This window comes from Lepus europaeus, chromosome 10 (assembly GCF_033115175.1).
Source record: "Lepus europaeus isolate LE1 chromosome 10, mLepTim1.pri, whole genome shotgun sequence".
Lineage (NCBI taxonomy): Eukaryota > Metazoa > Chordata > Mammalia > Lagomorpha > Leporidae > Lepus > Lepus europaeus.
Window position 1 is genome coordinate 97,247,160 of NC_084836.1, and position 25,929 is coordinate 97,273,088.

Genomic DNA, 25,929 nt, shown 5'->3' on the forward strand with positions numbered 1-25,929 from the left:
GCAAAAGCGGCGCATTCCAGGAACCCAAAAGGGGTTACCGTGGCTGACGCCTGGAGGTCAGACGAGGTGAGCATGCTGTCAGGGCACCTTCAGCTGTCACAGCGGAAAACCCCAGCCCAGCCGGCAGGTGTGAGCTCTGCTGCTTCCCTGCGTTTCCCCATGAATCCTCCCGGTCATCTGCGTTGTTACAGTCGCGGTAACCTTACCCTTCCAAGACAGGGTCTCTATGAGTGTGGTCTCCTTTCAGACTCTGAGAGGGTCATGGAGGTCTGCCACAACACCCTGGCCAATTCCTTGAGCATCGTGCCGGTTTTAGAGGGACCCACGCCACCACCTGACCCCAGAAGCACGCCTCAAGACAGCAGTGGGCAGCAGGAGTGCTACCTTGTGTTCATCGGCTGCTCCCTGAAGGAAGACAGCATCAAGGACTGGTTGCGGCAATCAGCTAAGCAGGTGGTTTTTGATGCCCAGGCAAACCTGGCAGATACGGCCATACCTTGGGGCTCCCACTGGCTCTGAGAAGCCCCATCTTCTGCCTCCTGATGCTTCCCCATTGGTTTACCCCTCATGGACTCCACCAGCAGCACTTTGAGGGAGCTTTGAGAGTGGGGGGAAGGTATTCAGGGCAAACACCAGGGCAACATGGCCTGTTATCTCCCCTGTGGGCCCAGGTTCTCTGTGTACTATGGGAGCTAATCCTCTTGGCACAACCTCTAAGCACAGCAGCTTAGCTTATCCTAGACTCTGGGAATAATGTTGGCTAGGGCTGGATCTTTTATAGATGCTCAGTTAGGAACCTTTGGTTCTACTGAGATATGCGCTGCTTCACCTGGAGAAGCTGCTAAATGGTACTGGACCGTGGGACCTCAGGCTGTCCCTTTGTCTATGTCTGCCATTGGCAGGGCCTGGGCATGAGAATCTGCAAAGACCATGCCTGTTTGCAAAAGCCCTCGGCCCTCCTCTGCCACTTGCCTCCTGCTGACTCACTAGGCTCTAGGGCAAGAAAGTCGTCTTTTCAAGAGACACATTGGCAGGATACCGTGTCCAGACCAGGACAGCCCATGTACCTTCCCTTCCACCAGGGTCTTAGTTGGGTAACTGATCGAGAGCCATGAGCCCTGGCCCACCATGTACTGTCAGCTCTGCTGCAACCTGACCCCTCCCTGCATCTCTACACAGAAGCCTCAGAGGAAAGCCCTGAAGACCAGGGGAATGCTGACCCAGCAGGAGATCAAGAACATCCACGTGAGTCTCCAGCCCTGGCCTGGGGCCTAGACTGCCCTTCCAGGCTTGTGCAGAGAGCTGTGTCTTCTGGATTCCCTGGCATAGGGAGCTGCCTGGAGGGCAGATAAAGAGTCCCAGCCCAGAGATTGAGTGGGGAGAGGGCAGGCATCCTCAGGTGTGGCCTGCACATAAACTTGAGGAGAGCCAGCATCAGAGGGAGGAGCAGGTGATAGGAGGCCCTGTATGGTCACCCTGTCCAAGAAACACAGAAGACCTCTGTCCAAGGTAACCAACCAGGGCCTAGGGAAAAACTAGATCCAGAGCTGCTAAGGGGAAGGTTGTGGAATCCTGAGGCCAGCATGAGAGGCCCTTGATGAGCCTTCCCAAGCCCACTGGGGCCTTTTCCTGAGGAGCTCGGGGGCAGAAGGCTAAAGGGAACAGAACAAAGAGTCCTGGCCCCAGGCTGGGCTTTGTCCTGAGTCCCAGTAATGAACAGGCGGAGCAGGAGAGCACTCCTATCCATCTGGGACAAGCGTGGGTGCCTTGGGGAGGACAGGATGCATGTTCCTCCAGAAGCAGACCTCAGACAAAGATGTGAGGACGTGTGGTTTATTTTGGAAGTGATTCTAGGAGACACTGAACAGGAAGGAGGGGAGTGAAGGGAACAGAGCCAATAAAGGTGTGTTGAGAGCAGCGCAAGCTTAATTCCACGTAGAACTCCTCGCTGAGGGCCCTGGGACGCCCAGCACGAATGTCTTGAGGTTTGCTGGGAGGTGTTAATTCCCTGGCTCGTCTTACATGGCAGAGTAGGCTCTTTCGCTCAGGTAAATAGGCTCGTTTATTTGTTTTTAATGACTCCGTGAATGATAGGAAGTGGTTTGGTAATTCTCACAGGACTCTCTCCCCGCAGGTGAAACGCCATCTGGACCCCCTACCTGCGGGCTACTTCTATAATGGCACCCAGTTTGTTAACTTCTTTGGTGACAAGACTGACTTTCACCCACGTATCCTTGGAAGAGCTTGGTCCCTCTGTGGAATGCGTAGGGGTGTGGAATCCTAAGTGTGAAGCAGGCTGCTGAGCCCTGGAGTGGGCTGGGGCTGGAAACACAGAATCAAACCATAGGGGTGAACTTTTTATTTTGACCTTTTCTTAAATTTTTTTACAATTTTTTTTCCATTTTATTTCAAATGCAGAGAGAGAGAGAACTTAGATCCACTGGTTCACTCCCCAAATGTCCACAACAGCCATGGCTGACCCGGCTGAAGCCAGAAGCCTGGAACTCCATCCCAGTCTCTCACATGGGTGGCAGGGACCCAAGTACTTGAGTCATCATCTGCTGCCTCCCAGGGTGCACATTAGAAAGAAGCTGGATCTGAAACAAAAACGTCAGGGTTTGAAACAGGCACAGTATTGCATGTGGGCAAACTGAGCCAAATGCCTGTCCCCATTTTGACCTTTGAGAGTTGTTAAAATCCACTCTCCCTTTATTGTGATTTTGTGGGTTATAGTTTGAATGCAGCTATGGTAGCACCCTGATTTCTGTGGTCACTGAGGTTACGATTTACAAGGTGGAGACAAAGTTCATCTGGGAAAAGATAGATAGGACAGTGTAAGACCTGGCGCTCTGCTGTGTGCTACTGTCAGCTGCAGGGCTCAGTTCTGGGACTTCATTAGGGGTTCAGCACCCACACCCTTTGCATTCTTTGCAGCTCTAATGCTGCCAAGAGATAAAAAGAGCCTATCAGGTGCCTGGGTGTCCCACTGCTCACCCGCCCACAGATCCCTCGGGACCCAGCAGGCCTCTTCCACCTCCTCCTCCAGGCTCAGGGCTTCCTTCCTTAATGAGTTACCAGTCATGGACCAGTTCATGAATGACTATGTGGAAGAAGCCAACCGGGAAATCGAGAAGTATAACCGCGAGCTGGAGCAGCAGGAGTATCACGACCTCTTTGAGCAGAAGCTCTAGAGGGAGGCCGGGCCCATAGTCCTGCAGAATGTCCACCCTGGAGATGGATGAACAGGGTAACCTGACCCAACTCTCCTGGAGGCCCTGCCTGGAAGGGCTGTCTTTGTTCTCTTGGCCTGTGCGTGCTGGCTTGAGTGCGTGTTTTCTTTCCTCTCTATACAGCGCTGAAGAGCATCACCTGCCCCGGGGGGGTGGGGGGTGGGTGGGAGGGTGGGGCAGGGGATCCTCAAGGAAGAGCAGCTAGGGACTGGCTGGTATATGTGGCTGGCAATCTTTGACCCGGCTCTTTCTAACAGTGCCTCCTTGTGGCCGTGGAGGCACTGTGTGGGGGCAGGAGAAGCATTTGGCCTGTGTTGAGGAGCTGCTGGGAGTTAGAAGGAACCCTGGCTGCCGGGGGCCCAGGCCACCCCAGGCCCCAGTTTCCAAATGCTGCCATGGGAAATCCCTCATCACTAGTGGGGTACCTGCCTTCCCTGCTGAGACCCCCTCCATTCAAGGAGCTGGCCGCCCCGGCCTGGTGCTGAGCGGGGCGGCACAAGCCCCGCCCACAGAGCCAGCAGCTGGGGCTGAGGCTGGCAGCTTGGTCTGAGATGTGGGATTTCCCTGGCAGCCTGAACTGAGGGGACGCACATGGCTTCTCAGAAGTGTGTGGCTCTCCAGTTGACATAAGCAGTCCCCCGTGATGGTTCTGGAGCTGTCTTGTGTTATCACTCATGTTATCCTAAGTCAGGCACAGAACAACCCTATGGCCCAAGCCCCGCCAGCACACATTGCCTCACTGTGGAGGGGCCTGGTCACTTGTGGGTGTCATTCTCCGGCTCCAGCCTCACCGGACAAGGCCTGCTTTTCAGCCACAAACTTCGGGAGACTCGTGCCCCCTCTCCCCAAAGCGTTGTCGCTGGCCCTGGCCTTGTTTGGCTCCTGAGGACCAGGATTTCAGAGAATTTCGACTTTGAAGTGGGAATTCCTTCCAGTGATTTTGTTCCTAGCTCACCCCTGGAGCAGAGGGGAACTCAAGGGTGGCCCATGCGTATCCTTCATGATCAGTGTGTGCAGGATGGGGTCCCAGGCACTGGTGGTTAGGTGATGTCTGCTAGGACTTCAGCGCCTCAGCCGCCTGCATTGCCAGCGTTTCTGAGTTTCACATAATATTTTGCATGCCTTAGGAAGAAGCACATAGGTGAAACCAGCAAATTGTCCAGTAATGTAGAAGGGGTTCTGAGAAAGGCCCCTGGCACAGAGGAGAGCCAGGCTGGAGCACATGTGGCCTGCACGCCAGTAGCAGTGCAGTGCCAAGGGCTTGTCAGGAAAACACACTTGTATCAGAAAAAAGCAATTTGTATTTGAAGCCAAATGAGCAAAACTCGAAGTACGGTAGATGAAGAAGCCTTGCATCTCGGAAGGCTTCCTTGAAAAGCCCACGCGCTCCAGACTCCGCTCCGAGGCCTCTTTGGGAGTCCCTGGTTTCTGGCTGGCCAGAGGCCCGGCTCCACAAAGCGGCTGCCTCTGCCTCAGAGTCAGTAACGTAGATATTAAGTGCAATTGATTCATAAGCAGTGAGTTACTGTAGCTTCCTTCAGCTCTGTGAGCTCTTTTTAAAAACTCAGACTTGAGCAGCCTTAGAAAAGGGAGAAGTGAAGTTGGGGCGGGGAGGGTGGGGGTGGGAACCGCAGGCCATTTCCTCCAAGCGGGTAGGGAAGTTTTAAATGAAAGCTCTCAATCTAGGAGCTCAAGCCGTTCCTGGCTGCCTGGGCCTGGCAGTCTGGCTGCTACACAAGAGTTTTTAAAGAGGGGTCGGAGCTGCCCGTGAGAGCAGGCCTTCCCGCCGCGTGGGCTGTGCTGCGTCGGTCTGCTCTCCGACCCGCGTCCAGGGAAATGCTGTCTCACCAACCTGCCTGCCCTCCCTGGTCCTCTCTCTCAGAGGGAAACTGTGATGAGATTACCTCAACTTGCGTATGAAACTGTGATTGAAAAGTCGAAACATTAAGAAGTATCAAAGCCAAAAAGGCAAAAAAAACACGGCTCCTTAGCCTTCTCGGGGATGGGAGGGGCACGTTGGAGAAAGGGCATTGCTGGGGTGCTTGCTGTGCCCCCTGTGAAAAGGCACAGCAGCAGAGCAGCGCCTGTGAGCTCTTTGGGGACTGGCAGGGGGAGGGGATGCCTGCCCCTGCACTGCCCCTTCCGGGACCTTCACTGACAGTATCCACTTGCTTCCTCCCTGTGGGGGAGCAGGACCTGTGGCCGTGCCCAGCCCCGGAGGAAGGCCGTGACACTGTGTTTTAGCTTTTCACCTGAGGAGTGGAGGCCAGAACCGGCAGGAGGCGGTGGGTTCCTAGGGACAGCAGCAGTCCCCCTGGGCGTGCATGCTTTGGCCGGCTTTCCTGTTAGCAGCTTCAGTTCATATCACCAGAGTGTGTGAGATAATGTTGAAGTCGCTGAAGTTATGGGTTATCTTTATTTTGATGTGGGCTATTTCTGTTTTTGATTGGAAGGGGAGGCAGAAATTGTAGAAAAACAGGATCACCCTAGGAAGGGGCTGCAGCCAAGGCCCTCTGAGCCCGAGGGGGCATCTGACCTGGGACCTGGACCTTGGCCATAAAGGTTGCAAGAAAAAATACTATCCTAAATTCTATTAGGATGTTGGAGAATTTTTGCACAGTAATAAGCTCGGGGTTGCTCTTTGGGCTTTTTTTTTTTCAAAAGGGAAAAGTTCAACTCAAAGATTGTGAACTATTAAGTATTCAGCCATGTTGCTGACTAGTTGGATCGCTGTACCTCAAAAAGTAGGTGAGACTTGACTTCTACATTGTCCCAGGTTGTCAAGTACTAATGACATAAGAGCTCACTTACGTGCCAAAATTCACTTTTATACTAGTTTTTCAGTGCTTTAATATTTGTAACTTAAATTTTAAAACTCATATTTACAAACACTACTGTAACTTCAGTGAAACTGAATTGTGTGAATGAAGCTTTTTGCTTATTATAGTATTTATTACACTACTTAATTCAGTAAATATATAAAAGTAGCCTTCAATTTATTTTTATATTATTTTACATGTTTTTACCTACAGTTGTGTATGTGAATTTACCTTGGTAATCGCGATGTAACACTAAGGACCAATAAACTATCACTGACTAAGCAAGGCTCTGGCTGTATCCTTGCTGCATAGGCAGACCAGGCCTCTCCACTGGGGCCCTCATGGGAGGAGCCACCCCTGCACACAGCAGGGGCCCTGAGAACGAAATGCCTGGAAGAAACCACCTCGCCTCCAGGAGGGCTCCAGGAAGCCAGCTGTGAGCACGGGCCCCAGGGCCAAACGTGAGTGCCAGTGGGCACCCCCAGCCCGATTCAGCTCCGCCAGGCGGCCCTCTGCTGGTAGGGGTGACACAGCCGCTGTCCTCCGCCGTGTTCAGTCTGGGAGCCTTAGCACAGCAAGTTCTAAGGCGGAAGGCCCCCTGTGCCCAGTGCAGGCTCGGCTTCCGTGGCCCTCCCCCTGGCCGCGCCGCCCTTTGTGGGCTCCACGGTGGCTCACATACCCTCTGCAAAGCTGAGAGGAGGACCGGTAGCCTGGCTGGGAGCGGCACTTGCTGCAGGCGCCGGGCTGTAACCACCTTGCTTCCTGTGACACCCACGAGGCAGGGGCCTGGGGACAAGAGGAAGTGCCCTGCCAGGGAGGGTTCAGCCCCCATAGGCCGCCTTCCTGACGGCTGGGACGGAGATACTGGGTTTGGAAGTTCGATGAGATCACTTGCTCTTGGACATACCAAATACAACACAGCCTGGGAGGGGCTGACACACTTGGGGGAGGCATGCCACTGTGTCCCTCCTCACTGTCCCTTTCCTCGGGCCTCCTGCCTCCCAGCCTGTGGTCCAGGGTTTGAGGCTTGATGGAGCTCCTGTGCTGTGCCTCCTCCAAACCCCTAGGACACAGGGAGGGAGGAGAGACGACGATGGGGGCTTCCTGGCTGAGGAACTTTGAGGTCAGGGTCCTCAGAGGGCAGGACACCTGGCACAGGAGAGGGGTGCATCTCACCCACAGGAAGGGAGGAGTGTGGAGGCCTGAGCGCCTCTGCACAGAGCAGGAGCCCCAGAATCAGGGCACCCTGGAGGACAAGACATGGAAAACGCTGCAGGTTAGAGCAGGTTTCCAGTGGAGCTGCTGAAAATCCCAGGGCCCTCCACGGAGCGCAGGGAAATCCTGGTGCACTACCTTTTGTGGTAGACGGAGGCGACGGTCGCTCAAAGCCTGGCTGCTGCCCCCCCTGCAGCCCACAATGGAAAGCTAGCAGCTAGGTTCCTGTAAGAAGAGTCCACAGGGGCATCAGCTTCATGTCCAGCTGGGCACGGGACTCCAGATGTCATCAGGGCCCTCTCCCCATCCCTTGTGGCCTCACTCTTCCCAGTGTTAAGCTTCCTCTATGTCACTGTGACCCCAGCACCCCAAAAGCAAGACCAACCTCCTCGAGCGGCATCCCCACAGTCCAGGCTTGCATTCCCTTCTCTGACCCAGTCACAGTGGTTAGGAAGAATGGGCTACTCCCACTGGCCTGGCCATGGGTCCTTGTGTATTTCCACCCCCCACACACACCAAGCCCCAGGCACCTAGAAGCTGCCCCCTCCAAAGTGCTTGCTCCCCTCTAGCAGCAGTGCATGGCCCCCTGCAGGCCTCTCTGAGCTCTGTTAGGCAGACACCTACTTGATTTTCACAATCCTGCTGCTTTCTGCTTGTCTTGTCATAGGAAACAGCCTTTCCATTGTGGTAGTGGTGGTGGTAGTGGTTTCTTTTCAAACTTATTTATTTGAAAGGCAGAGTTAGGGGAAGAGAGAGGTTCCATTCGCTGGTTCACTCCCCAAATGGCTGCAATGGCCAGGGCTGGGCCAGACCAAAGTGAAGAGTCTAGAACTCTTTGGGACTCCTACATGGGTACAAGGGCCCAAGCACTTGGGCCATCTTCTAGCTGCTTTTCCAGACATGTTAGCAGGGAACTGGATCATAAATGGAGCAGCAGGGTCTCAAAACAGGCACTTACATGGGATACATGTGTCAGGCAGCGGCTTAACCAACTGTACAACAATGCCTACCCCAATGGTGATTTTTTAACCAAGAGAAGAAAAAGATTAGGTTCAAAACATTGTAGCCACTGAGGCCAGTGTTGTAGTGGGGCAGGTAAAGCTGCCGCCTGCAACACCAGCACCATATGGGTGCCGGTTCGAGTCCCAGCTGCTCCACTTCCCTTCCAGCTTCCTGCTAATAGCCTGGGAAAAGCAACGGAAGATGGCCCAAGTGCTTGGTCCCTGCACCCACGTGTCTGAGATCCAGGTGAAGCTCCTGGCTTCAGCCTGACCCAGCCCCGACCATTGTGGCCAACTGGGGAACGTACCAGGTGATGGACAATCTGTCTCTCCGTTTCTAACTCTGATTTTCAAATATGTAATTGAATCTCAAAACAATAGCATTCTGGCCACTAAGATAATCCCTCTCCCTGAGAAGATTGAGAAAAGATGATCATTTTCTGGGTAGTGCACCCAGGGACACCAGTGTTCTCTGGGAGTTTGAAGATCTTTTTGGTCTTAAATAAAGATCAAGCGGACTGAACATGGGGGAGGGGCTGCTGCTGCTCCTTGGTGGCCGTGAGAAGCCACCAGGTGGAGTGCCACTTTGAGGAACAACTGACAAGACAGCATGACTAATTAGACGAGAACCAGGGGGATGACCTTGAAGTCAAAGTGGAAAAAGCCAAAGTGGAAAAAAACCCAATGTTTTGAAACAATTCCAAAAACTTTTTTTGTGTTTCATCCTCTCAAAATTTGAAGAAAAATAAATGCACTTGTGCAGTTTAGTCCTGCTGCCCCAGGCCCTGCACTGACAGTTCGGGTGAAAGAAGTTGCATTACAGACAATAGATTTTATGTCAAAGGAACAAACGAAATGTTTAAAAATACTAACCAGATAAAAACGTGAATATGTCATTTTATCCTGTTCCTGCGTCGATAAAGACGTTTAGGTTTTTTTTTCCTCCCCTGGTGTCATATTTTTAGGAAACTTTACATCTCTGAAATTTCATGCCTGGATGAATGTACAAATAATAAGAAATAAAGACAACAGGAAAAGGAAAGATGGTTTGATAAGGGAGACTATTTCAATTCAAGACTAAAAATTTGTGGAATTTTCTGGTTAAAAATTCTCTACTTCAGCTTCTTTGTTTTATACATGAACATGATCAGGTGCTCAAAGAGCCTGGAGACCTTGCCCAGGCCCTGGGCCCTGCCCCTGCTCTCTGTACCCCAGCAGAAGGGCGTGGCCTGGAGAGGCTCCCATGGGTGGGGCAGACCCAAGGATACAAGGAGTGCAAGGCTGGCCGGGAGGGGACAGGCCACCAGGGTGGCAAGTGATGGGATTTGGAGTGGGGCCTGGGGAGGTGATGGTGGGGAGGTTTGGGGCCAGCATTGAGGCATCTTTTCCAGCCCTGTTGCTCACATCCCTGTGCCTGGTGTTTCTTGCCTGAGAAGCTGGAACCCAGAGCCTGCCCAGTAGTCTGCTGGGCAGACAGGATCCGTGAGCTCTAAGACCCCTGCCCACGGTAAGCTTGGGCTGGGGTGAAGGGGCACAGGGCAGTTACCCTGAGGGGAGCAGGGATCCTTACCCTCCTAGCTGCCCATACTGGGGCCTAGATCTGTCAGTGGGGATAGCGGGCAACTGAGAGAAGACTGACTGCTGTGTCAGTTGGGATTAAAAGGTCACCCTCCCACTCCTCTGTGGGCCTGCAGATGCCCCCAGGAGAGAGAGGAGGCCGGCAGACAAATGCTACTAGCATGCCCAGTCTCATTCTGCACTCCCATAAATAGAAAAAGTTGAAGGGGGACTAAGACATCTGGGGGCAACATGGCTTAAACCAAGAATTGGAGATGGGGGTGGGCTTGGGGCTGCCTAGATGCTTGCTTTGTCCCAGTGCCTGTGTTCCTGGACGGGCTCTGCTCTGATTGCAGCTTCCTGCCAGTGTGCACCCTCAGAGGCAGCAGCTAATGGCTCAGATTCCTGGGTCCCTGCTCTTAACTTCAGCTCGGCTCAGTCCCAGCTGTTGTGGGCATTTGGAGAGTGAAACAGCAGATAGAAGAGCCCCTCTCTCTCTCTCGTCCTCTCTCTGCCTTTCAAACAAGTAAAAATAAAAGGAATTTTTAAAAAAAGGAATTGGATACAGAGATTGGCGTGTTTATTGGGATCCACTTAGAACACAGGGAGAATCCGGGAGTTGATTCAGTGGGATCCTGAACCCAGTCCTGCAGGCATGAGGCTGTCACAAGTAACCCCGACATGACAAGTCCCCAGACAGAGGGATGGCTTGAGAATTGTACCCCCCCTCCTCCCCAGAAACGACAAGGGGGTGACGCAGCTGCAGCCATGAGGGGCTGGGAACACAGGCCAGGGCAGCCTACAGAGGCCCCAAGAGGCTTGTAATCCCCAAATGACTCAACAGCGAGCTGCCGGCTGCAAGGTGTGGGAAGCCCTGCTTGCCAAGGGTCCAAGGAAGTGGGGGGCGGCCAAGATGGGACAGAGCAGAGGCAGAAATGAAAGGACTAATGAATGTCCACGGAGCATGAGGTGAGAAAGGGGGCAGCAGCATCAGCAGGACTCGGTGTGGGAGTGGAGGGTGGCCGGAGAGGAGGCCACCCGGCGGGCTCCCCGCCTCTGGGGACTGCGTGCCGCGGGGTTACTGAGCACCTACTGTGCTTGGCGCAGCATTAGTGAGGGCCAAGCCCAGCCCCTCTCTCGGGGCATTCAAGGTCTGACCGGGGTGACAGGCCCAGGCTGCACAGGAGGAGGAAGAAGCAAGTAGGCTGTGCTCTGAAGTCAGGGCTTTGAGGCTCTGGGATGGAAGGAAAGCAAGAAAGAGCTTAGGTTGCTTTAACATTTCTATGTATTTGAAAGGCAGAGAGCGAGAGAGCAAGATTCCATCCACTGGTTCATGCCCTGGATGACCACAGGATTGTGGCTGGGCCAGGCCAAAGCCGGAACTCCATCCAGGTCTCCCATGTGGGTGGCAGGGACCCAAGTATTTGCGCCGTCACCTGCTGCCTCCTGTAAGCGTTAGCAGCCAGCTGGAATGGAAGCAGGGCAGGGCCTTGAACCCAAGCACTCCAATATGGTATGCGGTGTCCCAAGCTGTTTCATAACCACTGCACCAAACGCCTGCCCTGAGTGCTTTGGTTTTTAATGAGTTTCTATATAGTTCCCTTACCCCAGATTCTCAAGTCTGTAGACAAGATAAGTGGCATAAGGGGCAACTGAGTTCAAAGTGCTTTTTAAAAAAAAAAAAAAATTTTTTTTTTTATTTGTTTGAGAGGCAGAGTTACAAAAAGTGAAACAGAGAAAGGTCTTCCATTCGTTGGTTCACTCCTACAATGGCCACAATGGCCAGAGCTGAGCTGATCTGAAGCCAGGAGCCAGGAGCTGCTTCTGGGTCTCCCATGCAGGTGCAGGGGCCCAAGCACTAGGGTCATCTTCCACAGCTTTCCCAGGTCATAGCAGAGAGCTGGATAAGTGGAGCAGCTGGGACAGGAACTAGCATCCATATGGGATGCTGGCATCACAGGCAGAAGCTTAGCCCACTATGCCACAGTGCTGCCCCCCCCCTTTTTTTTTCTTTAAGATTATGTATTTATTTGAAAGGGAGCATTACAGTGAGAAGAAGTGACAGAGATCTTCCATCCACTAGTTCACTCCCCAAATGCCTGCAATGGTTGGGGCTGGGCCAGGCTGAAACCAGGAGCTAGGTGCTCCACCCAGGTCTCCCTCGTGGGTACAGGAGCCAAAGGACTTGGCTTTCCCAGGTGCATCAGCAGGGAGGTGGATCGGAAGTAGAGCAGCCGGAACTTGAACAGGTGTTCATATGGAATATGGAGTCCCAGGGGGCAGCTTAACCCAGGGCGCCATAACGCCGGCCCCCACAGTGCTTTAGGAAGCCACGAAGTGCCTCATGGGACCCAGCAGGCATGGCTTTGTGTTTTGTGTTCACAGCCCAGCAGGGCCAGAGGACCCCACCCCACCCCGGGCCAGGCCGTGGGAATGAGGGGAAGCATGCCTGTGGGGGCAGGACAAAGCTGGGCGCAGGCGGGAGCCCCCAGGCTGGAGCGTCTGCCCTGGAAGGCTGGAGGTGGGCAGAAAGACGGAAGCATGAAACCTGTGTCCACGCCGGTCAGAGTCTGGAGGCAGCAGGGGCACGGGGCCTCGGGGAGGCACAGAACTGCAGGGCAAGGGCCGGCACTGCAGAAGAAAGCGGGTGGAGGTCCAGAGAAGGCTTCCGTGCAGAAGAAAGCGGGTGGAGGGTCCAGAGAAGGCTTCCGTGGCTCCTCCTTCCTCACCCGTGAGACCCCAGGTGCTAAAGGGATGGGAGGCTGCCCCTCCAGTCCAGGGCGGTTTCTTGGCACAGGTGGTTGAAGACCAGGAGCTCAGGAGCCGCTAGGAGGCAGGTGCAGAAGCCAAGGCAGCCCGCGCTGGGAGAGGCCAGGGGCACGAGCGGCGGCTCCTCAGTGGGGCAGCCCCTGCGCCTCCCTCTCTGTCTTGCTCCCTGGTCAGTGGAGCTCCGTCTCCGCCTCCAGCCACCATACCCAGGGTTTCAGGTGCGGGGGAGTGCGGAGGCGGCCCGGTGTCTCCTCTCCCAGGGCCTGCTCGCCCCCAGGAAGGGGGTCCGCTGGATCCGATGGGTCCCTCCCGCAAGGTCTCTCGGAGCAGTGCGCGCGTGCTCAGGGCTGTCCCCGACCCCAGTTCTCCAGAGAGCACCCAACGGCTCGCTCCTCGTGTTGTGGGGAGGGAAAACTGGGTCAGCCTCGCTCATGCCGTCGGTGCAGGAGGCGCTTCCGAGGCGCCAGGAGCTCTTGGGGGCTGCCCTGCCGGTGGGCGGCTCCCCCTCGGCCTTCTTCCCTGCGGCGGAGGACCCTGTGCCCGGAGGACCCCGCGGGCGGGTAGGGAGGCGTCGCGGTTTGCCAGGGTGTGTATTCCCCGGTGACTCCGAGGCCCGGCGGCTCGTCGCACCGGCTGCACTTGCCAGACCCCATGGCGGCGTGCGCCCCCCGGCTCCACTCGCAGGGGACCCCAGTCCCGGGCGGGAAACCGGGCGGCGGGGCCATTTTGGGAAGCAAAGAGAAGCCGCGAGGCGCCGGGCGAGCGAACCCAAAGCCTCAGAGCCAGGAGTGGGGCCGGCTCCGCGGGCCAGGGCGGGACCCAGGGAATGCGCGCCGGCTCGTCCAGTGAGTCGGGGCGCGCTTCCTGGAGGAGGAGAGCTCACGGCCCGAGCCCACGGGATGAATGAAGGAGGCGGGGCAGCCGGCGGGTGTGGCCCTGCCGAGGCCCCCCGGCAGCGAGGAGGGGGCGGAGGCCCGTGGCCTCCTTAAAGCGGATGCCCGGGAAGCCCTCCCGCGCCCCTCCGCAGTGGCAGGGCCCCGCGGTTCCGGGCCACCTCGAACTTCTTTCCAGAAACTGCCCAGCCCCGCCCAACCCCTAACCTCGCGACGCTTGGGCCCGAAGGAGTCGAGTCTACGCGGCCCGGCCCGGCGTCGGGCAGCCCTCCCACGGGTGAGGGCGCGGGGCGGGCGCACGGGACCCCGCCCTCGGCTGCCCGGCCTCGCGCTCGGGGCGCGGCGTCGGAGCGGCATTAGGACCCAGACGCGGCCGGGGGTGTGTCGCCGGCTCCCGCCCGCAACGCCGGGCTCCGGGGTCTCGAAGCTCCCGAGCCGGGACGCGTGTGCCTGCGTGCGGCCATCCGAGAGCGCCAGGCGGCCCAGGCCATGGCCGCGGCCGCCCGGCGCGTCTTCCATCTGCAGCCGTGCGGTGGGTGCCCGCGGGCGCGGAGGGAGGGCCGCCGGGTGTGCGCGGCCGAACCTGGCTGGGCGGGAACGCGCGGCCGTCGGGGGGGACGTGGATGCCGTGGGCTGCGCGACTCGTGGCCGGGGGCTCCCGCCCGAGGGCGCGGGGGCGCATCGCATCGCGCTGAGGGCTCTGCGCGCGCCGTCTTCAGTCCTCAGCCTCCCTGGGGACAGGTGGAGGGTGAGGGGCGGGGGGCTCAGAAGCGAGCAGGGAGCAGCCGCGGGGTCTCCAGCACCCGGGAGCTCCGGGCTCTTTGGAACCGGGCCGCTGCCGCCTCGGAAGGGCTCGTCTTCCGTCCGTCGGCGGGCACCTTCCCGCCCGGAGCTGTTGGGGAGCCCGCCCACCCCCGGGCCCCCGGGCCCCCGGCCTGGAGCTGGGGTTTGCACGGCCCCTGAGCTGCACGCGGGGGCCCGCTGTGCGCCCCACCCTCCAGGTCCGCTGTCCCTGCGCGCCCAGACGCCACCTTCCTGCCGGCCTCTCGCCGGGGTGCGGACCCCAGACCCCCAGGGTCTCCCGTCTGGAGCCGTCTACCTCTGCACTTGTGCCGGCGCCCCGCCCGCCCTTCCTTCCTCGCACAAACAGCCGGGGCCATCCGGGGCTCTGCGCGGGCAGCACGCCCCCGTGTGTTCCTCACGCACCTCCGCCTCCCCCGTGGCCCGCCAGGGGCGGAGGCTCAGGGAGAACTACACGTGCTGTGGATGCTTACGCCCCCCGCCCCCCCCCAGCCTGGCCTCAGAGGGGAGCGCCAGAGCTGGGCCCCGGCCCAGGCGCAGGGGCAAACGTCTCCCCTCCTCACCCTTCCCATCTGTGCAGCCCCCAGCAGGTGGCCCAAGGAAGTTAATTCATTCCATTAAGGCCGGCTCCCCAGGGGGCTCCCTCCCTAGTGCTGTTCCCTGCCCCTTTCTCCCCTGGTGGTGGGAGTTGGGTCTCTGGGTAAGGTAAGAAGTCAGCAGGGTGGGGTGGGGTGGGGAGCAGGTGGGCGCAGGAGACTGGCCAGGGCTGGTCCACCTGGCTGGTGACATGTCTTTGGCTTCCGTTGCAGGTAACTCCTCTCCCGCCATGTCACAGAATGGACACGTTGAAGATTCAGGTGAGCGCTTTTCAGATGTGTGCATGGTCAGCTCCTTGGCCAACCATCCCTAGGGCCCCCAGCCCACCCACCTGTGTACCCATGGCCTGGGCCACCTGTCTGGCCCACTGCTGATGGGGGAATGTCTTTGGAGCCCCCCTCCCAAGAGGCTGCGGTGTAGTGAGGACAGCTGGTGAGGCTGGGCACTGGTGGGTGGTCCCTGGAGGGCAGGCTCCCTGCTCTCCTGGACCCCAGGAGCCATCTATTGTCCTCTCCCATGGTGCACTGTTAGAGTGCCCTGGTCACCGGACAGACCCTGGAGGGAGGGGCTGCAGTCCCATGATTTTTATTATTATTGTTATTTTAAAGATTTATTTACTGGAAAGGGAAAGAGAGATCTTCCATTTGCTGGCTCACTGTCCAAATGCCCGCAACAGCCTTCAGGCTCTCCCATGTGGGTAGCAGGGACCCAGCTGCTTGAGCCATCAGTTGCTGCCTCCCGGGGTGCACATGGGCAAGAAACTGGAATTGGAAGCAGAGCCGGGATTGCTGTCCCTCTAAACAGATACAGCTGCTCCGTGCACTGGTGGTCCCTGCTTACACTAGTCTAGCTGTCTTCTTCCCTGAGGCCTGGGGCCGTGCCCAGTCAGTGAGCTGGTCTGACCATCAGAGGGTTGTTTCTGCGCGATGCTGCTTAGGTGAAGTGGCAGTGTGTTTTTCCCTGGGGCCCTCAGGCACGGGTGCTCTGTGTAGCAGGGGCCGGCTGGCAGCTTAGGGGTGTGGCTGGCCTGTAGGATGGCAGTGGGGACACAGCACTATAGTAGGCCTGCAGGGACCTGGTAGTGTCATCTGGACAGGTCCTTAACTAGAGGATCCAGGAGCTGAGGCTGAGGCAGGTAGGGCCCAGAGAAGTGGCGGGGGGGGGGGGGGGAATGCATGTGTGAAGGGCAGAGCAGGAGAGGGGAGCTGCAGGGGCTGGGGGAGGGGAATGGAGAGGAAGGCATTTATCATGAGCTCCATACAAAAACAAGCAGAACTTTTTTAAAAAATATTTATTTGCTTATTTGAAAGGCAGGTTGCAGAGAAAGAGAGAGAGAGAGAGCGTGAGAGATCTTTTTTTTTTTTTTTTTTAAGATTATTTATTTATTTATTTATTTGAGAGGTAGAGCATCTCATATGGGCACCGGTTCTAGTCCTGGCTGCTCCTCTACCCGTCCAGCTCTCTGCTATGGCCTGGGAAAGCAGTAGAAGATGGCCCAAGTGCTTGGGCCCCTGCACACTCATGGGAGACCCAGAAGCAGCTCCTGGCTCCTGGCTTTGGATCAGCCCAGCTCCAGCCATTGTGGCCATTTGGAGAGAGAACCAGTGGATGGAAGACCTGTCTCTCTGTCTCTTCCTCTCTCTGTAACTCTACCTCTCAAGTAAATAAATAAAATCTTTGAAAAAAAAGATTTATTTATATGAAAGAGTAACAGAGAGAGAGAGAGATCGTCATCTGCTGGTGTACTCACAACGGCCAGGGCTGGGCCAGACCAAAGCCAGGAGCCAGGGACTCCATCCAGGTCTCCCATGTGGGCCGCAGAGGCTCAAGTACTTGAGCCAGCACCTGCTGCCTCCCAGGCACGTTAGCAAGGAGCCAGATTGGAAGCTAAGAAGTCGGGACACAAAGTGGCCCTCCGATATGGTATGTGAGCATCCCAAGTGGCAGCTGAGCCCACTGTGCCACCACACTCATCCCAGGTTGGGCATCTTTTGACCTAATAGTTCTTCAGGCTCTGGGTGCTGTTGAGGCCCAGAGCTGGGGTGTGTGTGTGTGTGTGTGTGTGCAAGTGCACGTGTGCACCACCACCCCCTGAGGGGCCTTGATGTGGGAGACTCAGCCCCTCCGCCCAGAAGGGGCCCAAGCTGAGCTCAAGACATCAGAGAGACAGGGACAGGGATGTGCAGACGAAACTGGATGGCGGGAGTGGAAGTGAATCAGGATGAGTCGCTGCCTGGCCAGTGTAGACTTGCTGCTGACCCTCCTCTGTCCTAAAGAGTGACCTGCTGGGTCGGGAAAGAGGCAGGTGTCCAGGAGGGCTTCCTAGAGGAGGATTCCCAGTCACCGGGAAGATGGCCCTATGAGCCAGGCGGCCCCAGCCTGGAGGACACGAGCTCGCGTGTGCACAGTGCTGGCCACTTGGCCTGGGGAGCAAGTGTCAGGCAGGGGTAGCAGGGTGGCTCAGGCCAGGCCCATGACTGTGCGTCGACTGCACAAGCTACAGCAGGGCTCAGGGGAGAGAGGATCATTTGCATGTTACCAGGAAGTCTTCCTGTAGGAAGGGGCCTGGGCTGTGGGGCAGCCACAGAAAGAGGAGACCAAGGGACAGGAGCAGTGGGCACTCTGCTGTGGGGTCCCACATCCCAAGGGCGCCGTGACACATGCCTCATCCACTGTGGGTGCTGTGGAGGCAGGGCTGAGATGAGGCCCTTATATGCCCTGTGTGATGGTGGGGCCGGGCCTCTCGCCTCACCTGCGCTCCCTGGGAGGAGGGGCTCTCAGACCCCGTGCCATCAAGGCTGCAGGGGTGGGGTGGGGGTCATCAGGTACTGCAGTGGCTCTGCCTTCCCTTGGTCCTGTTGTGCGAAGGCAGGGGCCAGGCAGTCTGACCTAGACTACTGTGCCCTGTGTCTGGTGCACACAGACAGTGCAGGCCCTGGTCCCCAGGCCTGGAGGAGGCTGCTAAGAGTCACGGGGCCCTGGGCTGCCAGCTCCTGGCCTCGGGAGGTGCTCCCAGTGCACACGGTGGGCCGAGGGGGCAGCCAGGGGTCCCTGCTCCTTGGGCTTGGAGTCTCTTCTTACAGTGGGGGTCTTGGTGGCAGCTGGGTCTCTAGGCTACATCAAGTGTGACGTGGATGACCCGGCCGAGGCCGAGGCTGAGGCCCACGAGGAGAGCCTGGGGGATGAGGCGTTCGACACAGTCAACTCCTCCATCGTGTCTGGCGAGAGCATCCGCTTCTTTGTCAATGTCAACCTCCAGGTGCAGCCGTCCAAGTCGGGTACGGGGGCCGCGGCAGGGCTGGGCTGGGGGCGGTGGCAGGGCTGGCCCCTCACCCACCAGGCGGGACCTGCATTGGGGTGGCACCCTCAGCCCTCCCTCACTCCTTCCCTGCTTTCCTCCAGCCGACAGCGAAGTGGCGTCTGGTGGCTGCGTGCTCCTGCACACCTCCCGCAAGGTGAGGGTCCATCCGGCAGGGTGGGTGGGGGCCCAGTGCGGGGTGCAGAGGGCCGCTTCCCTTGGATTCCTCTCGCTGCTGCTGTTATGCCTCTCCCATGTTCCCCACAACCGGGGCCAGCCATGCCGGGCCTTCCCTGCTGGAATGGTTGTGGGCCCTTGGTGGATGGGGGAGGCCCCCGTGGAGCAGGGCCCAGGCAGAGACAGCAGTGCCCGCGGTCCCCACAGTACCTGAAGTTAAAGAACTTCGAGGAGGAGATCCGCGCACACCGCGACCTCGACGGCTTCCTGGCGCAGGCCAGCATTGTCCTGAACGAGACGGCCACCTCGCTGGATGACGTGCTGCGCACCATGCTGAGCCGCTTCGCCCAGGACCCCGACAACACCGAGCCCGACTGCAATCTGGACCTGCTCATGGCCAAGCTCTTTACCGACGCCGGGACCCCCATGGAGAGCAAAGGTAGGGCCTGTCTCCTGCCTGGGCAGGGGAGACCCAGGAGGGGCTCGGCTCACCTCGCCCCTCCACTCTGTCCTCAGTCCACCTGCTGTCGGACACCATCCAGGGCGTCACTGCCACAGTCACGGGGGTGCAGTACCAGCAGTCATGGCTCTGCGTCATGTGAGTCACCAGGCCCTCGTCCCCACCCTGTCACATTGGAGCCCTTTGTCCCCACCACAGAGGCTGGCCTACCCATGAGTGCCTCAGCGCTGGTGGCATGCCACCTGGGAGGACAGGGCCCGAGTCTTGCATCTCATCTGGCTTTTTTATTTTGCCTTCCCTCATAGAGGTCACCAGGGGTCAAAGTTGGGGGTTCCGGGTGGGGGGAGCCCCGGCGCCCAAGGGTGATGTCTGTGCGCCGTGCACTCCCCCGCCCCAGCTGCACCATGAAGGCCCTGCAGAAGCGGCACGTGTGTATCAGCCGTCTGGTCCGCCCGCAGAACTGGGGCGAGAACTCCTGTGAGGTCCGCTTCGTCATCCTGGTGCTGGCCCCACCCAAGATGGTGAGCAGAGGCGGGGTGGCCCCGCCCTCTTGGGGAGCATGTGTTCCACAGGGTTCACCTCTGCCCCGTCTTCACTAGGGGCACCCCCTCCCCCAGTCCTATGACCCTATGGGTTGTCCAGAAGCTTGTATTTCCCTTCTTTTAAAAAAAAAAAAAAAAGATTGGCCGGCGCCGTGGCTCAATAGGCTAATCCTCCGCCTTGCGGCACTGGCACACCGGGTTCTAGTCCCGGTCGGGGCACCGATCCTGTCCCGGTTGCCCCTCTTGCAGGCCAGCTCTCTGCTGTGGCCCGGGAGTGCAGTGGAGGATGGCCCAAGTGCTTGGGCCCTGCACCCCATGGGAGACCAGGAGAAGCACCTGGCTCTTGGCTTCGGATCAGCGCGGTGTGCCGGCCGCAGCGCGCTACCGCGGCGGCCATTGGAGGGTGAACCAACGGCAAAAGGAAGACCTTTCTCTCTGTCTCTCTCTCACTGTCCACTCTGCCTGTCAAAAATAAAAAAAATAAAAAATGAATTAAAAAAAAAAAGATTTATTTATTTGAAAGGCGGAGTTAAGAGAGAGGAGGAGACAGACAGATCTTCCCTCTGCTGGTTCACTCCCCAAATGGCCGCAACGGCTAGGGCTGGGCCAGGCCTGAGCCAGGAACCAGGAGCTTCATCCGAGTCGTCCACTGGGAGTAGGGGCCCAAGCACGCGGGCCATCTTCCGCTGCTCTCCCAGGCACACCAGCAGGGAGCTGGATCGGAAGCAGAGTAGCTGAGACCCAAACCAGCACACACAGAGGTGCCGGCATCGCAAGAGGCAGCTTCGCCTGCTGTGCCACGATGCTGGCCCCTGTTTCCTTCCTGAAGGAAGATAAAAGCTTCAATAATTATCAAGATCCCAGCTTCAGGGCCTCGCCCCCAGCTTGCTACCCACCGTGCCCCTGCTTCTGATTGCCTGCTGTTAGCATTTGCTGAGCCATGTAGACCACCAGGGACCCCTGCTCTTGTGGGGGCTGAAGCTGATATGGAGAGTCTTGTAAGGAACAGGGTTTTAAAATCCTGAACAGGAAATCGTGAGACCCCTCCTACGCCACGGGGAGGCCTTAACGCTTAAGCTGACATTAGCTTCTTGACGATTCTGCGCCTGCCTCTGGTTCAGGCCCCCTCCTCCAGCTGTCTCTAGATAGAGGGGTTCTGCGGGGACGTCCCTCCCCGGGATCTCAGAGATGTGCTGTGAGCCGCCGCCTCGCCTGAGCCTGTGGTGGCGAGAGAGGAGGGCAGAGTGGCAGCTGGCAGCACAGCAGGAACAAGAGCCTACGGGCTGGGGTTCTGCATGGTGCCTGGGGCAGGCCACCCTGACCGGGGGAGCTTGAGCCTGTTCTCAAGTGTCCTGTGCATGCCAGAGCTTCAGGGACACAGGCGGGACCCAGTTCCCTGGGGACCTGGGCTGGGAGGTGAGCAGGTTGCTGTGGTGGAGTTTGTAGTTCACATGGACACGGTTGACCTTGGTCAGAAGGAGGGAGAGGGCCCTCTGAAAGCCAAAAAGCCATGGCGCTTGGTGAGCATTTGTCAGCACTGTGTTATCATTAGCCGGGAGCTGTTGCTTAGTGCGAGACTCAGTTTCTTTTTATCATTTATTTATTTATTTGAATGGCAGTTACAAAGTGGAACAGCTGGGATTCGAACAGGCACCCATATGGAATGCCGGCACTGTAGGCAGTGGCTTTACCTGCTATGCCACAGTGCCGGCCCCGAGACGGAGTTTCTAGGAAGTCCTCATGCGTTTATAAGAAAAGCCCTAGATCCGTGATAGTGCCAGCGACCTGCTGAGCTGGTGGAAACCATGGCAAGCACACTGAGGCCTGAGCTTCAGGAAGGAAGCCCTCCAGTTCCCTGGGGAGCACCCACCACCCCTGGGGCGTGCCCACCACCCCTGGGGCGTGCCTGGGCGTGCTTGGCAAGGCAGGCCTTCCTCTGCCCTGCAGGGGCTGCCAGTGCAACTCTCCCGTCCTCCGTCCCCAGAAAAGCACCAAGACCGCGATGGAGGTGGCACGCACGTTTGCCACCATGTTCTCCGACATCACCTTCCGCCAGAAGCTCCTGCGGACCCGCACGGAGGAGGAGTTCAAGGAGGCCTTGGTGCATCAGAGACAGCTGCTCACCGTGGTGACACCCAAGACAAAGGAACACAGCATGGTCTCCCTGCAGCTCCACAAACACCCGAAGGTACTGGCTCCAGGGGCTGTGGGCAAGTGGAGGACGTGGCCCGGGCAACACTCACAGGCCTCTGTCCTCTCTCCCAGCCCCCCAAGTGCAAGGACTTTGTTCCCTTTGGGAGGGGCATCTGGGAGGACATGGAGCGCAGGTTCCCCGTGTATCCGCTGGACTTCACCGACGGTACGTGGCCCCGCAGCCCCTCCGGAGCTCCGCCTCTCGGGCCCCACATGCCCCTGTCCTGCATCCCCAGCTGACCCTGTGCCCCTCTGCCATTCCCAGGCATCATCGGGAAAAACAAGGCCGTGGGCAAATACATCACCACCACCCTGTTCCTCTACTTCGCCTGTCTCCTGCCCACCATCGCCTTCGGGTCCCTCAACGATGAGAACACGAACGGGGCCATTGGTGAGGGGCTGGTGCCTGTGGGCCGGGCAGGGCCCTGGGCTGCGGTGCCCACCTGACCTCCCCCTCCACAGATGTGCAGAAGACCATAGCCGGGCAGAGCATCGGGGGGCTCCTGTACGCGCTCTTCTCGGGGCAGCCGCTGGTGATCCTGCTGACAACCGCGCCCCTGGCCATCTACACCCAGGGTGCAGTGGGGCTCGAGGCGGGAGCTGGTGCTCCAGGTGCCTGGCACTAGCCAGGCCCTGACGCCTGCCCTGCTCTGCCGCCACAGTGATCCGAGTCATCTGTGACGACTACAACCTGGACTTCAACTCCTTCTACGCGTGGACGGGCCTGTGGAACAGCTTCTTCCTGGCGCTCTATGCCTTCTTCAACCTCAGCCTGGTCATGAGTCTCTTTAAGAGGTGACGGAGCCTGCCCTGAGCTGCCGGGACTCTCCAGCCGGGCATCTGGGGCAGCCTCGAACCGGCCTCCGAGGCCCTGGCACCCAGGGGGCTGGGGCCCAGGGAGCCCCCAATCCCATTCCCGCCAGCAGCCCCCCGCCTCATGGTGCACATCACCTCCCACAGGTCCACAGAGGAGGTCATCGCCCTGTTCATTTCCAGCACGTTCGTGCTGGACGCCGTCAAGGGCATGGTCAAAAGTGAGTGTAGAGCCGCTGGCCGCCTGCTGCAGAGGGAGCCAGGCTGAGATGGGAAGCTTGGGGCTGTGGCTTGACTGGGGCAGTCTGGTCGTGGTTGGCAGAGAGTAGTGTCCCCGTGTGCTGGAGGGTGACAGGGCTGTCCCAGGTAGGAGGTGGGGCAAAGGCACTGGGCCAGGTGCCATGGGGTATCACACGGGACAGGGACAGGGACACAGCAGGGGTGTAAGGAGGGTGGACGGGAGGCGCAGGGTGAGGTCCTGGCGGGGAGGGGCGGTGCAGGGTAAGGTCCTGGCTAGCAGAGGAGGCCAGAGCTCTGCTCCCCGCCCCCCAGAAGCCCTTTCTCCTTTCTGGACCCCTCTGCCACCACCCCGCCCCACAGGGCCCTTCCACCCCACTTCCCAGAGCCCAGATGGCTGAGGCTTGAGGTCTGTATCCACAGTCTTCTGGAAGTACTACTACGGGCACTCCCACCACACAAAACGGACTTCACCGCTGGGGAGCCTGCTGGGCACTGGCACCGCACTCAATGGCAGCCTCCATGCTGCCCTCAACAGCAGCCTCCTGGCCAGCCCCACGGAGCTGGCTGCGGGGGGCAGCCCTGGCGCCCAGCACTCCGGCCAGGCCACGGCAGTGCTCAGCCTGCTCATCATGCTGGGCACGCTCTGGCTGGGCTACACCCTGTACCAGTTCAAGAAGAGGTGAGAGGCCTCGGGTGAGGGCCAGGGCCACGTGGCCCCCAGGCCATGCTCATCTGGCCCCCCTGTCTACAGCCCCTACCTGCACCCCTACGTGCGTGAGATCCTGTCCGACTGTGCCCTGCCCATCGCGGTGCTCACCTTCTCCCTCATCAGCTCCTACGGCTTCCAGGAAATAGAGAGTGAGCTGGGATGGCACTGGGGTGGCGCGGGCTTGCTCCCCGGGGCTGCAGATTAAGCAGGAGCCTGTCTCTGCCACAGTGAGCAAGTTCCGCTACAACCCCAGCGACAACTTGTTTGAGATGGCCCAGATCCACTCCCTGTCCCTGGGGGCCATCTGCAGTGCCATGGGCCTTGGCTTCCTGCTCTCGTTGCTCTTCTTCATCGAGCAGAACCTGGTGGCTGCCTTGGTGAACGCACCAGAGAACAGGTACTGGGGCTGGGCAGGGCGGGGTGCGTGCCCAGCCCTCTCGGCCAGCCGGGCTCTGCCCATGGGTGCCCATCTGCTGCAGGCTGGTGAAAGGCACCGCCTACCACTGGGACCTCCTGCTGCTCGCCATCATCAACACCGGGCTGTCCCTGTTTGGGCTGCCCTGGCTCCACGCTGCCTACCCCCATTCCCCTCTGCACGTGCGGGCACTGGCCTTGGTGGAGGAGCGTGTGGAGAACGGGCACATTTACGAGACGTGAGTGTGGCGTGGCCCCTGGAGGCTCGTGGTGAGAGCCCTGGGGAGCCTGGGGTGGAGGGAGCGGCAGGCCGTGAGAGGCCGAGGGAGGGATGTTCCGTTAGCGGCAAGGGCCCGGAGGTGGCACAGCCTTGAAAGCCCGGGTGACCGGAGTGGGGCCCTGCAGGATCGTGAACGTGAAGGAGACGCGGCTGACCTCGCTGGGCGCCAGCGTCCTGGTGGGCTTCTCACTGCTGCTGCTGCCCTTCCCGCTGCAGTGGATCCCCAAGCCCGTGCTCTACGGCCTCTTCCTCTACATCGCACTCACCTCCCTGGACGGCCACCAGCTCTTTGAACGGGTGGCCCTGCTGCTCAAGGAGCAGGTGCGTGCCTGCCCCGGGAGGGGAGGATGTGGGGCCGGCGGGGCAGCCGGGCCACAGCCGCCCACACGCGGACCCGCTGCCCGCAGACCTCCTACCCGCCCACGCACTACATCCGGAGGGTGCCCCAGAGGAAGATCCACTACTTCACGGGCCTGCAGGTCCTGCAGCTGCTGCTGCTCTGTGCCTTCGGCATGAGCTCCCTGCCCTACATGAAGATGGTCTTTCCGCTCATCATGATTGCCATGATTCCCATCCGGTACGGGCAGAAGCAGGCACGCGAGGGCTGGGCTGGGCTGGGCGCGGCGCCTCTGCCCCAGTGCCCATCTTCTTGCTTCCCCCGTCCCCCTACAGCTACATCCTGCTACCCCGAATCATTGAAGCCAAATACCTGGACGCCATGGACGCCGAGCACAGGCCCTGACGGCAGACCCTAGCCACGGCCCCTCTGCCCGTGTGGGGAGGTGGGGCTGTCCCGTGGCTGCTCCGTGCTGCACCCTCTCACAGCTGTCTCCCAGACCTAGGGCAGCTGGCATGACGGGGGCTCTGGGGTGTGTCCACCCCCCTCCCCGTTAGCCCTTAGCTCTGGGTCAGGACCTTTGCTCAGGGCAGGAGCTGCCCAGGGTGAGACGAAGCAGGATGGATTTTCTTTTGATAAAAGAGTAGATGCCTGAAAGAGAAACCATTTCCTTGATTGTGTAAGGAACTTGCTGTACGCACACTAGAGAATAAAGTTCTGTTTCTATGCTTCCACAGGCTGCCCCCATCCCTGCTGGCCCCTTCCACACACACACTTGGGGAGGGCAGTCTCTGGGCAAGTGGAATGAAGGGGGCCATGTTTGTGCAGTGTCACCCGTGAGCGGTCACTTCTAGTGCCATGGTGGAGGCCGGCCCCACAGTGAAACGTGGATATCCAGGCCTTTGCTCTGCCATGTTGTCAGGAACCTGCAGGGAGCAGCATGTGCAGGGGCTGTGGCCTAGGAGGGGCCCTCAGGGCAGACAGCGCTGGCAGTGGAGAGGAGACCAAACGGGTACATCATTGGGGTGGCAGTTCTGAGCCAGCTTGTCCTTTGTGTGGCTCCTGGATTTTATACCTAGGTGGCAGGGGCAGGACTGCACAGTGACGGCGACAGTGGGCATGGAGGGACAGGGGCTTGGCTGGTGGAGGGGAGATGGTGCCAGGTTTCTGGCTTGGTCACTTGGTGGTTGCCCAGGGTCCGTGTGTACCTGTCAGCACGGCAGTGACATGAGCCTTCCCAGTGCTGCTTGAGGCTGGCCGGCTGAAGTCAACAAAAGAGGAGGCTGCTGTTGGGGTACAGTGGGCTACGTTGCGGCTTGGGATACCCCGATCACATGGGAGTCCTTAGGATTGAGACCTGCCATTTGCTTTCCTGCGGATGTGCCCAGGAGGTGGCAGAGGATGGCCAGGCACTTGAGTCCCTCCAGCCACATGGGACTTAGATGGGCTCCGGGCTCTGGGCCTTGCCCAGCCCTGGCTGTGGAGGGCACTTGAGGGAACCAGTAGTCGGAAGGTCACTCTGCCTTCCAAATAGATACATAAACCTTAAAAAAGCGGGTGTGGGGGGGTGGTAGTAGCATGTGC

General features: G+C 58.7%; 2 protein-coding genes across 3 annotated transcripts in view; both read left to right on the forward strand.

Annotated features, from left to right (window-relative positions):
* DNAAF9 (dynein axonemal assembly factor 9) overlaps window positions 1-3,374 on the forward strand; it is a 131,574-nt gene extending 128,200 nt beyond the window's left edge. For both annotated transcript variants that reach the window (XM_062203933.1, XM_062203934.1), the window contains 4 exons: window positions 248-453; window positions 1,180-1,245; window positions 2,135-2,228; window positions 3,079-3,374. In XM_062203933.1, coding sequence (XP_062059917.1) covers window positions 248-453; window positions 1,180-1,245; window positions 2,135-2,228; window positions 3,079-3,191 — 479 coding nt within the window. In that variant the 3' untranslated portion in view covers window positions 3,192-3,374. The remainder of the gene's footprint in view (window positions 1-247; window positions 454-1,179; window positions 1,246-2,134; window positions 2,229-3,078) is intronic.
* A 10,578-nt stretch (window positions 3,375-13,952) lies between these two features.
* On the forward strand, window positions 13,953-25,072 carry SLC4A11 (solute carrier family 4 member 11). The gene is made up of 20 exons (XM_062202295.1): window positions 13,953-14,016; window positions 15,095-15,142; window positions 17,984-18,160; window positions 18,285-18,337; window positions 18,565-18,796; window positions 18,874-18,955; window positions 19,215-19,338; window positions 21,344-21,547; window positions 21,625-21,718; window positions 21,818-21,943; window positions 22,015-22,128; window positions 22,215-22,347; window positions 22,513-22,586; window positions 23,026-23,284; window positions 23,357-23,463; window positions 23,543-23,711; window positions 23,794-23,967; window positions 24,134-24,329; window positions 24,416-24,585; window positions 24,681-25,072. The coding sequence occupies exons 1-20, from the start codon at window positions 13,974-13,976 to the stop codon at window positions 24,748-24,750; spliced, it is 2,649 nt and encodes an 882-aa protein (XP_062058279.1). The 5' UTR covers window positions 13,953-13,973; the 3' UTR covers window positions 24,751-25,072.
* Window positions 25,073-25,929: the final 857 nt, after the last annotated feature.